Raw genomic sequence first — 14,762 nt, 5'->3', positions numbered from 1 at the left:
ATTTTTTATAAACCGATTTTTTGGCTTAGTGAAAAAACCGGATCGGTTTTTATCCGATCCGGATCGGATTTAAATCCAGCTATGTGCATCTCTAATTACATGTATTTCTTTTGGCCAATTTAACATCTATATTTTTCAAACATTATTATTTGGTTCCTATATTTATTTGGACGAATACAAATAACAAATTGATAATAAAAAAAAAGAGAAGAGAGGAGAGAAAACATATATTACTCATGGTGAGGAAAATTCGACTTGAAAAATTGATCTTTGTGACTCGATTAATTTTTTATAATAATTAATACATATAAGCAAGCAGCTGTTGACACTCGGTATATGATTACATATATTCTAATTGTATAACTCACAAACCCCTAATTGAAAAAAGAATTCAAATTCATGCATTGTTGCATAAGATAGATTCTTAATTTACATATACAGACATGGCTGTCAATTAATATGAAAATAATTTCAATTACCATTTCTAGAAATCTCTTCAATAGATCATCATACAGCACATTTTTGGATCGCCATTTCTTTTAACGAAGCCACTGATCTAAGGAAGACCTTCAGGTTCTGACCTACTTTATCCTGAGAAGACGGAAACAACCGTAAAAATACGATACCACAACCAAAAACCAGGAGATGACATGAAGCAGTTAAAGATATGTTATCAATGTATTTCTAGTTTCTAACAAGCTAAACTCAGATTGATCGAGTTTCAATCTCATCGAAATTTAGACCAAAAACCGCAGCAAAAAGAATTCTTTAACACCGCATTCATTCCAAACGGATTAATACAATTGTGCATGCTAGTAAAAGGAATCATCATATATCGAAAGACAAAGGTCTAAACAGTGATCAGGAAAGCGGCGGCATACCTCACTTAATAACTCGAGTCGTTCTAAGAGCGGAACTAGCTTTCCACACAACAAAGAAATTTCTTGCCCTGAGTCAGGCTTGTCACCGTATGTAATGGTTTTCATACTTCCATTAGTTTCGAATGTACCAGAGCTGCCATTAAAAATTCAACGTAAAACAGCTTGCAAACATCAAAAGAGGGAAATAAGCATAACATCAATCTACTGTGTCTGACATTCGGATATCAATCGGCCTATGAGGACAAATCGTGCCAAAATCAAACCTAAAAAAAGGGGGGGGGATGATACGTCGATGGCATAGACAAAATATTTACAACTATAGTTACTAGAACGGCTGATTTCACGATGTCATAAACGAGAGCCAGCTACAGACATAAAAGAACTTTCTTCTACAGTTCAAACATATCCTACAAATATAGAACTTCAACACAACTTTTCCACCTCATCCAACCACATTTAATAATCTTACGTATAATAGTCTTAAGCGTCTCACCCCGTATGGCTTATCGATCCTAAGCACCAAATCCATGAAACAAAATAAAAATATTTCAAAACTAGAGGACTCGTAGAATGACGTGAACCATGTACATACACACGCCAATAATTAAGCACAAAGATAAAGGATTATTTCAAAACCAGAGGGTAAAAGAAAGCACCTATCCTGGAAATGGATTAGTATGACATTCAATACTTGCTCCGCAAGAGGAATTAATAGAGAAATTAGCTGATCCCTATTACCAGCTACTTGGCACATTTCAACCATTGCTATATACCGCCTGTAAAACATGAAAGCCGCAACGTAAATAAAATACATGAAGGATGCACCAGAACTCCATTTTATCACCACAAATACATGTATTTCGAACCCATAAGTATATTTCGTTCTCAAGTGAGAAATTTCTTTCATTTTTAACTTTATATTACAAAAGAGTGGCTAAGGAAGAATGGAAGATACAAAACAGAAAAGGCAAAGCAAAGTAAAGCCAAACCAAGTAGACCTTTTTTGTATGTCATCAGATTCTGAAACCAAATCTTGCCTAACACACATATTTATAACTTCATCCACTTCCAGTCTAGATAGTTCATTTATGTCTCGAATCTGCATCTCAGAAAATACAGTTAGAACACAGTGTGAAAGGACATATAGGTGAACAAAGGACATAAAACACTGCAAAAACAGAAAACATTGTGATATTTCACAATGTTTATTCAATCCAACGGTACCTTATTCAAAAGTAATGATTTTTCCTCAGCTGCTCTTTCTAGAGCATTTGTCACAGCATTAAGAAGAGAACAAAGTAAATTAAGTGTTGGCTGCTTCAGGATAACAGGAGAGTCATCTGAAACCTGCAACAAGTTGACGGATGAGATGCATATTTAGAGTACTACATCCTAAAGATATAAATAAATGAGAGAATTTGCAAATTCAACCTGTCTGAACACATACCTGCAACCTAAGGGATTTCTTTGTGACCAGAAAGTAGAGATAAGAACCCAGGCTAAAGCACAATTTAAAAGCATTGAGTTCTGATTTTCTCTGATTCTGTCATCCAGTGGAAAGAAAGAAAAAAAGGTGTAAAAATGTGTTATAACAAAAAAAGGTTGAGTTCAGATTCCTCAGATTCTAATCATTTGAAAAAAAAGGATAAATAATACATGTGTAGCATTTGCAGCTACCACCAGAAGAGACATTAACATACCTCAGGAGATCGTGTTGGGTGTGAAACAAGGGCTCTCTCTGAATCACGAGAGAAAAGAATATGCATCATGCTAAAAAGCCCTTGTACAAAACCACACTCACCACTTTCTTCATAAGGCCAAACCTATAATTTTAAAAAAGAAAACAAGTATCACCAAATCAAAACTTTATTTGATTAATACAAAAGAAAAAGATTTAACCAACGAGAAAGATGAGAAAGGTTATCAATATGACATTAAGATGAGAACCACTAAAAAACCACTCAAAGAGAAGGTAGGTAGTAATTTTGAATCTTTTACAACACTATTCCTTTCCTTCAAAGTGTTCAGAAAGCATTGATCAAGCAGATAATGCACTACTTCAGTGCAAGTATAAAGCCAATTTAGGGCCAGGTGGCATTACAGCAGGGCACATCTAAGGTTCTTACTTTGCAAAGTATACCAACAACAAGATTGATCTGCTCCATCATCAATTCATCAGCTCCAGAAGCATCTTCCCGAAGAACTTGATCAAAGAGCAAATGATGTCCTTTCACAAAATCTATGACTTCACGAACAATTTTATTCTTTGCCTATAAAACAAAGTACAATGGAATATGAGGAAAGCCACATCGGACACAGAAATGGAAGACGGTGAATTATGGGCAGGATGAGAAGGAAAGGACTGATACGAACATATAGAAAGAATAAATAGTAGTTTATGATGAGACTTGTCCAAACAAGCATTATTCAATTGTGGTTGAAGGATATGACAATAAAAAAGATGCTATTTCTCCAAAAATCGAAAGGGAATTTGGTACTTCTACTTGTAAAGCACGACATCAGTAAGCCCAATCTAGTATTTCTCATAAAGAGATGAAATCAGTTAGCAGGCTCTGAAAAGTAGTAAATCAGAACTAGGGACTTTCAGATAAGAATATCCATTGCAATGAGAGAGAACAAGATTCAAAACAAGGAAACCCACTAAATCCTTAGCAGCAATGTTCTGCTCTGCAATATGTTTTAGATGCTTAAGTTCATATGAACATGACTCGTTGCAGAAGTCAAAAAGGGAGTCATAAGGAACCTATATCAGTCAGACTCAATCCTAATATTAAGGAGCTTGGACTCATTTCTCAAGCTTTAACTTAAGAAAATGATTTTAAAAATAACACCAATAATTATTAAAGATATAATCATAAGTTTCACAGCAGCAAGAAGAGTGGCTTAGCATAAAAGAAAAGTTAGAAGCCTGAGCTCAACTCCTAAGCTCAACATTAAAATCAACATGAGAACCAAACATGATTATGTTAATAGCATTGGCAAGAACTGTATATAAGCACAATGTGCCCTATGCATTTTTATCCATAGTCTCTGCTTCCTCCAAAAGCAGAATCATGGCTCCTATTGTCCATGATGGTTAAACTTTAATCCTTCAAAACTACTCAATACCTTTGTATCCATATTCATTTTTTACTTTAGGAGGTTTGTGAAAGAAAAATGTAAATATAAAAAGTAACGAGAAAAGAAGCTTCAATAAAAAGAATGCCAAGCTTGAGCTCAGCTGTCAATTAGAGCCATAAAAAAATTATGTAGCTAGAGGGATGGTGCTATTTATTATGGTTATCAGCTATGTGGCTCAAATTTCAGTTGAACGGCCAAATATGGGTACATGTCCAGTATGAGTCAGTTTAACTTTCCAAGAGTTTTTCCTCAATCAGATTCATACGGCGTCTTCTTATCTACTTATGTAAAAATAAGTGAACCAACTTACCTCAAAAAACTCAGATGAATCAACCAACGATGTCAAAGAAAACACCAGTCTTAACATAGAAGTTACAATCATCCGCTGTTTGTCAATGTCCACAAGCACATCTCTCCTTGGCTTCACATCAACCCTCCTTAAACTTCTCTGGATGATAGTTTAATTTCTATAAAATCAAAAGCATTGCAAAATAAATATGATAATGAACAAAAATATTGCTATTTCCCGGTTTTCACCTGTAAGTTAATTGCCCTGCACGAAGCAATATGCTCCAAAGCACCCATGGAAAATAAAACCTGAGGCCCAGATTTTCCATATTTGTGACAAATTCTCAGAAGCAATGCGAGTTCAGCTTCAAGAGTACAAGTCCGTTGCAATGACTCAAGTGAATGACCACCATCCTGAAACAGTAATTATACAGTTCATGAGTAATGATATGAACCAAATTCTGTAGAGATCTTATAGAGGTGTTAAAGATCTCAGGTAATGCTTCTTCTTTGGGTTTTCTTCTTTTTTGGTGATGGTGCAGTTGGGTGGGGGTGTCAGGAAGCGGAAGGGGGATCACAATAGGGAAACAGTTTGGGAGAGGACTTAATTTATATTCACATGCAAACAATTAACGCATGGGCAAGTATTACTATAGCCAAAAACCTTTGGGCAAGTCACAAGCAACAAGATTGAGAGCATTACGAAAGTTGAAACATATTTGCGGTCCAAGCTCCAGGGAGCATAACAGGGTAAATGGCATATGGCAGGCATGTGTAAGGCATTTTATCCAGCTAATACCACAATACATCTTTATTTCCAACTTACTCACCAATATAACCAGATTTCCCCAACTAAGTAAATTTAATATCAGGACAAGAACATCTTCTGATGGGATAATGATTAATGGTAAATATGCTAGAGGGTTAATTATTTAAGGCTTCATATCTTAAGGTTCTTTACATATAATTAGATTGTTTTATATGAATTAGTATTTTATTTCTTTTCCGAGCATTACAATTTGTTATATTTGTATTTTGTTTTATTACGGTTTTGAATTAAGTTGTAAATACCTATAACTTTAGTTTTGGGTAGGTTCTTGATGATGAATATTTGAGTTATTGATAATGATTATTGAGATTTACTATCTTAGTTCTTTCTAGTTTTCTACCCTTGTTCTTCAGGTTTGGTCCCAATTTCCTTTGTTCCTTCCTAACTGCTTCCATCTATTTTGATTTTCCCTCGATAATTCTATATTCAAACTCCTACTTGTTCTACATTTTCTTGATATCAAACATGATATATTGCAAATAATTCATCATCTAGTTTATGAAGGATACACATACCGCAGAAGAAAAATTACTGATACTCGTTAAGCAAGACCTCAAAAATCCTCTACTTTGAAGTTGACTTAAGAAATATCTTTCATGATCGATACAAACTACTGCATCCAGAACATAAAGTGATATTGTCTTGCCAGCCTCACTGCCATGAGTTGCATCCTTTATTACCTGCAGTTTGAAATGAATAGATATGAAACCAGAATGAGAAAAGAAAACACTAAAATACAAATATATGGCATGCCCCATATAATCTGGCATAAGAATGACATTCTATACAACAGCAAAAATATCCTGCAGGAAAAATTATAGAAACTTGGTAAATAATATTAGTAAAGAGAAGAAAATAAATCTGTACAATAATAAAATCAGTGCTCATGCTGATTTTCCCATCAAAGAAGCATATTATACCCAGTACATAAAAAATACATCACTAGTTTTTCAGGTTGATAGAATTCAAAAGCTAGAGAGATCTGCTGACAAGATTTTGCTATATAAGTGTATACGAATTCAAAGGAGCTTTACAGATAAACAAAAAACATATTTAGAGCATTCCAATGCAGACAAACTCATATTTCAATTAATTGCTAGATAAGATAAGCAATCTTAATTCCCAATGTCATAAGAGCTCCATAATGAAAACCAAATGTAGGAAAAAAAAAGGGTTGACGGGGGGGAAGCACCCACCAAGTCCAAGATGGCTTGAGCCTCCTTCCTTAAGATGGAAAAGTTGGCACGAGCTAGTTGTGCCTGTTCTTTGTCAATCTGCAAAATGTGGATCATTGGTAATGAAGTATTTCCTCAATTAACATTTATTAAAAATGGCAACATAGAGGAGAAATGACTGGAAAAAGCTTTTAGAGAGTACACACCTTCTGAAGATCCAACTCCTCGCCATCTTGCTCATCAAGAAGCAACTGCTGAAGAACTGATATTGGCACATTAGGAGCAAGCATATGCTGACAGTACTGGAAATAACTCAGAAGCAATGCATATTGACTGAAGACGATACAAGTAGAAAGGTCAGACAACAACCTAACAAGAAGTAAAGAAAAGCACCAGATTGGTAATGAGAACCATACCGCCTCCTCAATGCCTCTGATGATTCATTTCTCAACATTGCCATGATAAGCTTAAACAGTAGTGAGTGACAAGCACCATTAGACAATTGTTTCACGGTGATAATATCAAGACATGTGATATTATCTGAACTAAAGCCACCAGGGCATAAGAATCTATCATCACGTAGTTTCGCCATGCATGTAAGAGCAACCTAGAAACATTTCATGCAGAAGGCATGTTATCATAACCATTGCCATAAAAGGGAAAGCCAAGCAGTAAGTTACGAATTAAATTTAGTTGGTCACCTGGCTCAATATGAATGCCATTTTCAATGAGCAGTCTGGAGAGGCAGAGGCACTAAGACATGCATCAAGAATCCTGACAATCAACAGAGTTTGGTTTTAGGGTTCACTTGTTGAGGCAGTTCGGTTTAGTATTCTTTAGTGTTTCTGTGTTAGGTTCTGTATGGCTGTTTTATGGTGTTCTGTGTTGTTTTCGGTTGTTCTAAAGGATGTATATTATGTATCTTTTGTTGTTCAATGAGACCTAAGGCACTCTTTTCCTCCTTCCTCTGATTAAGTAGCTCTCTTACAAGCTACTTTAATCAAGAAGGGGGTTTTTAATGAGGCCTTCAATTCTTATCAAAAAAAAAAGCAACAAAGCAAGTCAAGAACAAGAAAGAAGTGTGCTAGTTATAATAGGAATGCATACTGATACAAAATTTCAGATCGATGTTCAAGTGATGAGATTCTTCTTGATACAGAAACCTGCCATGGTGCATAGAACAGGCATAGGACATGAGAAAATTGATATTAAAAAAATGTGCTTGACAAGCCAGCTAAAGAGTGGTCAGACCTCTACAATATGTGACCAGCCAGTTAACATATGAAGTTGAGCAGCCTGTTCCTCAAGGTTTTTGTTGTATCTCCATCCCCATCTCAACAACTGCTGAATTGTATCCCTAAAATCATTCAGCTCAGCTTCACTGCCAAAGTTACTCAACTGAGGATAAACAGAGTTGAATTTCTGGAAGCACAAAATCAGATCGAACTCAGCTCTATATATATAATATTAAAGGAAAAAAAACATTAACTCCGAGGCTTTTAAAAAAATGATGAAGGAACATACCTGCCAAAGTTTATCACGAAGTGAACCAAGATCAATTAGATGATCACCACGTTCAGAGTAGTAATAGATGCCACCCTTTCCAGAAGTTGTTGGATTTCCTAGTATGTCCTCTACCTATAAAAGCATAAATAAGCAAGTCCAGATGAAAGGTACAATTTAAGAGCTAACATCAGCAGAGAGGATCTCACCAGCAAATGATATTTCGTATTAGAAATAAGTTGAGAAAGCTTCATAGATGTGTCTGGAGATCTGAATTGGACTACTTCAAGCAATTCTAACACCTGAAATAGATCCCAAATTGTGAAGTGAAAAAGTGAGCTATCGGACCAACTTCATAATCTTCATAAAGGATATGATGCTATTAACACACACCAGAAAATTCATTCCATGTAAAATACAAGACCAGAGTTATATAAGCTCAGAAACAATAATCAAAAGGATTAAATACACTAAAAAGAACTAAGAAACCCACCAATAATGAGAAGTAAATAAGGGAAGAATTCAACATGCCTCAGCATGTATATAACAAGTATAAAACATATATCTCACTCTCAAAAAGTTCTCAAAATTCTTGTCAAAATTGCTTGCAACTATCAATACAGCCAAAAATCAATACTTGAAAAGGCAAAGGAATCACCAATCTGACTTAAAAAAAAATCATAAAATTCGGGAAAATTAGAGTAGTGAAAAAGATACATTAGAAGCAACAGAAGTGAAAAGAACTTCTAGAAACTGAAACTAAGGTAACTTTTTGATAACCATCCACACTTTTTGCAGACCATCAGCCATATGAGGAAATTTGTTTATTCCAAATTATATAAGATACAAGTAACTAGTAATACCTTGGTCTTACTGATGGTTCTGGTTGCAGTATGTTCCTTGTTATTTTGAAGAATTAAGGCTTGAGATACTACATCAGTGCCAGTTTCAACAACATCCTGCCCTAAAAGATGAGCAAGGATACTCTGACAAGCCACTCTATGATGAGGACTACTAACATATGCAGCATGTAACTCAATGGCTAAAAGTTTCAACAACCACGCTCTCTGCAAAACACAAGGAGCAAAAGTTAAATAAGATAGTACAATATAGTTGACAAGACATTCTGAATCTGTTGGGGATGAAGCGTGAACCATGATGACAATTAATCAATGAAAAATAATACCAAGCAACTGGTTTCATAATATATTTCTGCACGGAGATCCATAAACAAACTTCAGAGAAAAACGGTAAATAAAAAAATGTTTAATAACTGGCCTTAAAAAAGGTCTGGCACAAGACTAGGGTACTTTAAGCAAAATAGAGAGAGAGAGAGAGAGACTTATTTTAACTTGTTGGGAGAAAAAAAAAACAGGGCTTTCTGGAATGAGTATTATCAAGTACTAATTAAGTGAAGAAGTTTCTAGCTCAGAATATAGAATTAAATAACACAGTCAACTTCCAATCATGAGGTACGTTGCCAAAACAATTAACCCAGAAAATAAAACACCATCAAATCTGCCTCTGCAGTGTCTCACAACAAAAAAGAAATTGGCATTATTTAGTACAGAACTATGTGAACCATATTACTTGGCCAAAATGATGCAAGAACATAAAGACAACAAAATCACAACCAGTAAAAAGCAACCTGATGTAGAGAACTGATACGAAGTGCCTGGTTGTTGTTTCGTTAGGAAGTGGAGCAACACCTACAGAATCAAGATGCTGCCACATAAAAATGCATAAGATTTTGTTCCTTGAAACAACCAAACCACATAAGAAAAGAAAGAGATTAAATAAGATCATAAATCCTTAAATCAGAAAAACATGATATACCTTTACAAAGAAATGATATTTTTTGTTACCCAAAAGATCCATGGTAGGTCCACATGTTAGTGGGTCCACACACAACTCATAAAGAAGCTGCAGCGGTGAACAATTAATTTTTTCTAAGAAATAATCTCACGTGAATAGAAATTTGGGAAGATATGAAAGAGAATACAACTAATTTGAATACAACTTTCTGTTTAAGAAATTTACTATGCAAGATAGGGTAACTCTAACCTGAAAACCAAATTCATGAAGCAATGCATTTACATCTGGCTTTGAAAGGTTCTCCAAGATTTCAAGAATAACCTTCAAACAGCTGTAAAATAACAACGAGTGTATTCTATAAGGGTCGGAGCAAACATTAACATAACTAATTTCTTATCCAAAAAAAAATTGACAACTAAACATGAATGTATTAGAAAAACTAGCAACAAGACCTGTAATGGAATTTTGGCTGCAAAACTGTCTGCTCAATAGAGGAATCAAGATCAAACTTAAGCAGTAAATGTGCAATATTTGGTGCGGGCCGACTAACATTATCGATCAGGAGCTGAAAAGGTCACAAAAATTACTTCAAAGTTCAAGACATTACTCAGTGCATTTGAACTAAAAGAGGAAAACAAAAAAATACACACACAACAAAACCAGATTAACCTGCATTATTAGAATTCCAGGATCATCACAACTGTTCTCTATAACCTGAGATTCCTGCAATGGTAACTCAAGACAGGCTGCATAGTCCTCAACCAATGAAGTTGCAACATTGGATTTCAGAAGTAGCTGAACTAGACCAACCATGCGAGAACTTCACCAAAGTAGAATTAAAAAGTAAATCAGATTCCAAAGAAAGAGAGATAATAGAAATGTAGTCCAGTAGACGCAACCTTAGAATGCTCATGATTTTGATAGAGGATTGTTGAATTTGTGGTTGAAAATCATATCTGACATACTCCAATAAAGCAACAATTTGATTATAATCTTGAGAGAGTATAACATCAAAAGGCTGCAAGGGAAACGAACAAAAATTAATATCATTTCTTCTATCTGATCTAGCCACGCACACAACTAAAACATGGAAGCTTTCATCAGGAAATATCTGTTGATATCATAAATTCAGTCCATGCTATGAAAAATTGTCATTTTAACGTTCAAAAAATTAGCTTAGAATTCACTATAACATGAATAGGGACGTTCATCAGCCAAATTGAAATATATGGAAGGCAGTAACATCTGGCTAGATTTTTTCCCCAGTAAGGACAGTCACATTATTTTCACAATTATGCCCTTCAAAACCTTCTCCAAGTATTTTTACAGGCTAGTGCAAGTTCAAATGAGCATGCAAACATTTTCTAGACACGGGCACATGAAATAGTGTATAAGGAGACCTTAAGCTATCTAAGAAATAGCCCATGATCTATTAAAGCCCAACCTTTAAAGAAAATATAGAAACAATTGACTTTAGAAAACTTCTTTGCATGCACTCTTGCATCAAGGAAAGCACCTCAGTGTTTCCCATACAAACTGTGAGCATTACCATCACTCGTCAACAAATATGTGGAATTAAGATTAGAACCAGAAAATTTTGTTAGCATACTAAACTCTTAAAAAGTCAGAAAAGAATTTAACATCTAAACTACTGTTTTAGGGCCTTAATAATATTCTACCAACTCTATCCTACATTATAGATAAGCAAAATTAAAAGATGCAGCACAGCGGAAACAATTACCTGGTATAGAGGACGCCAAAAATCAGCTAACAGTACATCCTTTTCCAAAACAAGGATTATAATTTCCAATGAGAGCTGCACAGCCTTCTCTAAAAGTCGGCCATATACTTGACTATTTCTTTCAGCAATGACTGAATTCACCCCTGGCATAAGGATACTCATGATGTTCCGGAAAACAGTTTTACCACTCATGAAATCCTGCGAAGAGAACATTATTTTTTTTCCATGAGGATGCTTAGGTAAACGGGCGGTAAACTAGTTAACATCAATGGTGAGAAAAAAAATCATATCATGGAAAATGGGGGGAGGGAAATAGGCAATGAGGCATGAAAAGCATTCCCGTCAAACTTACCAATAAAAATTATTAGAAATAATTTTTGTATACTACATACAAATTTTAAACTTGAGGAAAATATAGTAAAAACTTGGAGCAAAAAAATTACATCAATGATCAATCCCATAGCATTTAACTTGGTCTTTATCAACATTGTGACAGTCTCAAAAGGAATAGGAAAAAAACATTTCAAAATCAAGCTTAAAGAAAGCTCAAGTTCTTGGACAACTACCATCTAATGCAGTTTGTTTACAACATTAATGTTAGAAGCACTAACCATAGAATGGTTCCTTAGCAGGAAACAGTTCACAGAGTCAAATCAATAAGGTATGGTTATAGTAGCATTGTTCAGAAGCATGATTTCCTAAGCAGAAATAATTCGATGACCGTAAAATAATTAATGGTTGCATCAGGAAACATCAAGTGTTTTACACCAATGGTAAACAATTGTGCACCAAAAGTTGGTAAGTTCACAAGTAAACTAGCTGAAACTGACTACAAAATGGTTTTTTGCCATATAGGAAGACCGAAACAAGCAAAAGTCATGCAACATACTTTCAGCAACTCTAATAGAGGTAGCTGCATCTGAATTGAAGATGGTTGTGTTACTGCTGAAAGTTGTGATCTGTCAATAACATTATCGACATCTTGTTCTTGAATATCATACATGCTAAGAATCCTGCAAGTTACATTACAAGTAATGCAAAAGAAAAAGAAAAGTTGTGATCTGAACTGACATTTCTTTGCATAGAAGGACCAAAAACATCACCAAGTTTCCAGGTTCAAACTATAAACTATAAGAGGTACTTACATATGAAAATGCTGAAGACAAGCAACAACCAGTTTCCATTTCTCAGAAGGATCAGCATAGGCCCTTTGAGGGAATGGCCCAAAAACATGATCATATACAAACCTGAAGATGCCAAAAAATCTGCAAGAAACACACTGTCAGAATGGCCGCAGAATGAAAATTGAAACAGGAAATGCAAAGAAACGGTCAGTACCTACGTCCTCTGTCGCTTACATCTTTTTCTTCAGCAATAAGAGCATTTAGCAGATTAAGGAAAGATATAGTTGAAGGGTATTGTTCTCTCCTTGCTTCTATCTCATTCAATTCAAATTGCATATCATAAACCTACGAATACAAAACTCAACATGAACACTATATTATTGAATAAGCACAACAGAATTTACTTGCCCAAACTAAAGGTCATATTATCATTCTTATATGCCTGGTAAATTTTTGGACCACACTTCATGTATAACATGCAGTTGCCTCTGGAAATTTTGTCAAGTTTCTAATATTGATTTTTTAAAAAACATTAAATTAAGTCATAGATCTCCATATCTGATACAAGTTATCGATAACCTAACAAAGCATGAAAGCTAATACTTTACACCTTCACATCAACCATTTATACCAAATAGAAAAATTAACCTGAGCTGCCATTGGTTGGCTACTAATATGTGACCCGACAACAACTGGTAGATCATACTGCTCAAGATAAGTCCAAATAGTATCTTTGAGGACTGGAGAGACACTGACAAAAGTAGCAATTGTGTTCCGCAATGCACCCTGTGAAAGCATATAATTATTTTTTAAAAAACTCCTGAAAATGTCCAGCTACAGCAGAAGACTGGGACAGAAAAGACAAGGGAGAAAGTGAGAGAATAGTTAACCTTAAGATATGTTGGCACATTCTCGTAACCAAGGAGCTTAAATAATGGTTCAATATCCGGAAACCAGTTTTTTCTTTCAATAGGATTGCCATTTTGCACAACCTGTAACCAAAGACAGATTATGAGTAAATACAATTATTCCATCAATGAGAAAGACAGAAAATAGATAATCTACAATTTAGTCTACAAAATGGAAAAGATATCTACCATAGAATTAGTAAATATAAAAACATGCGTACAAGCTTATGATTACAAACTCCTAAAGGTAAATAGATATGCATGCACAAACAGGGTATACATGAAAGTTAAAAATATAAGCCACAACTTTGTGACTATGAAGCTACAAACCTATGAAAATGGAAAATGCACAACAAAGAGATTCGATATCATAATCTTGAATTCTTGATTCCCAATATTAACACCGAAAAAAGTTTATGCATGACCTAAGCAGTTTTTGCTTCTTCATGCATCCATTCACCTTGTTTTGTAATTTGATGAAAAAGGAGATTAAAAAATTAAACAAAAAATTATAATAATGAGTTCTGCATTTTTCTTCCATAGAGAAGGTCGGGAAATCAAAGTCAAGGGGCAAACCACTTGTGAAGTTGACATGCATTATAGATCTGGAGAGTACTAGAACAAAATTCATACATACAACAGAAGAATGTCCAAAGAAAACATCCTACAAATTCGTACATACAACAGAAGAATGTCCAAAGAAAATGCATACACCGAACCAAAGAATTTCGATTGTATATGTTATTTATACTTTCTCCTCATTGATCATTCAAGAAAATCTTAAAAGAGACCAGTGAAAATTTCTAAGACAAGTAATTTAATAAATTGCCACAAGAGAGATCATATATGATGTTAAAAACCTTGGCCAAGAGCAATTCTTATTAAGATCATACATTTTAATTTCTCGATGGTCAATTATTTGCAAAGATCCTAAAAGGAGGTCCTTGAGATAAGAGAGCATGACAAGGGTGAAAAGGGGAAGGCTAGGACAAGCAAAGATGTAAAAGAAAAATGAAAAACAGAGTGGCAGCAACTAAGCAAAATATGGGGGCGGGGAACAAATAAACATTAATCAACACTTTGAAGATTGTTAAAAGAAGAGATCACAACCTTCTGCAGAACATTCAAATATGCAACAAGAGCCTTTGCATCCCCCTCCTGCAACTCAGGTAAAATGGCCCCAGAAGTTTGAAGAGACTGTTTAAACTTCTCATCATAAATTGAAAGGCAGTTAAATAATGTACTCCACCCAATAGAGCGGAATGCTTTACCCTGGAGTAACTCAAAAACCTTTGAAGCACCTTCTTGACTAGACGCCTGCAAAGGAAATCTAATCAAGAAAAACCATAGTGCAGTA

General features: G+C 34.8%; 1 protein-coding gene across 1 annotated transcript in view; it reads right to left on the bottom strand.

Annotated features, from left to right (window-relative positions):
* Positions 1-355: 355 nt before the first annotated feature.
* The window catches only part of LOC120150176 (nuclear pore complex protein NUP205-like), a 33,883-nt gene continuing 19,476 nt past the window's right edge, over positions 356-14,762 (bottom strand). The window contains 34 exon segments of the mRNA XM_039162881.1: positions 356-591; positions 882-1,014; positions 1,538-1,657; positions 1,880-1,980; positions 2,106-2,228; positions 2,329-2,424; positions 2,582-2,704; positions 3,008-3,151; positions 4,333-4,470; positions 4,560-4,724; positions 5,655-5,819; positions 6,336-6,413; positions 6,521-6,647; positions 6,731-6,921; positions 7,016-7,088; positions 7,422-7,477; positions 7,566-7,736; positions 7,839-7,952; positions 8,027-8,119; positions 8,681-8,884; positions 9,466-9,509; positions 9,512-9,542; positions 9,654-9,740; positions 9,882-9,963; positions 10,085-10,197; positions 10,302-10,452; positions 10,532-10,650; positions 11,374-11,571; positions 12,263-12,386; positions 12,519-12,638; positions 12,712-12,842; positions 13,146-13,283; positions 13,388-13,489; positions 14,516-14,722. Of these exon segments, the coding sequence (XP_039018812.1) occupies positions 508-591; positions 882-1,014; positions 1,538-1,657; positions 1,880-1,980; positions 2,106-2,228; positions 2,329-2,424; positions 2,582-2,704; positions 3,008-3,151; positions 4,333-4,470; positions 4,560-4,724; positions 5,655-5,819; positions 6,336-6,413; positions 6,521-6,647; positions 6,731-6,921; positions 7,016-7,088; positions 7,422-7,477; positions 7,566-7,736; positions 7,839-7,952; positions 8,027-8,119; positions 8,681-8,884; positions 9,466-9,509; positions 9,512-9,542; positions 9,654-9,740; positions 9,882-9,963; positions 10,085-10,197; positions 10,302-10,452; positions 10,532-10,650; positions 11,374-11,571; positions 12,263-12,386; positions 12,519-12,638; positions 12,712-12,842; positions 13,146-13,283; positions 13,388-13,489; positions 14,516-14,722 (4,146 nt within the window). The 3' untranslated portion in view covers positions 356-507.

This window comes from Hibiscus syriacus, unplaced genomic scaffold (assembly GCF_006381635.1).
Source record: "Hibiscus syriacus cultivar Baekdansim isolate YM2019G1 unplaced genomic scaffold, ASM638163v2 tig00111016_pilon, whole genome shotgun sequence".
Taxonomy (NCBI): Eukaryota; Viridiplantae; Streptophyta; class Magnoliopsida; order Malvales; family Malvaceae; genus Hibiscus; species Hibiscus syriacus.
This window is presented reverse-complemented; position numbering and strand designations above follow the sequence as displayed.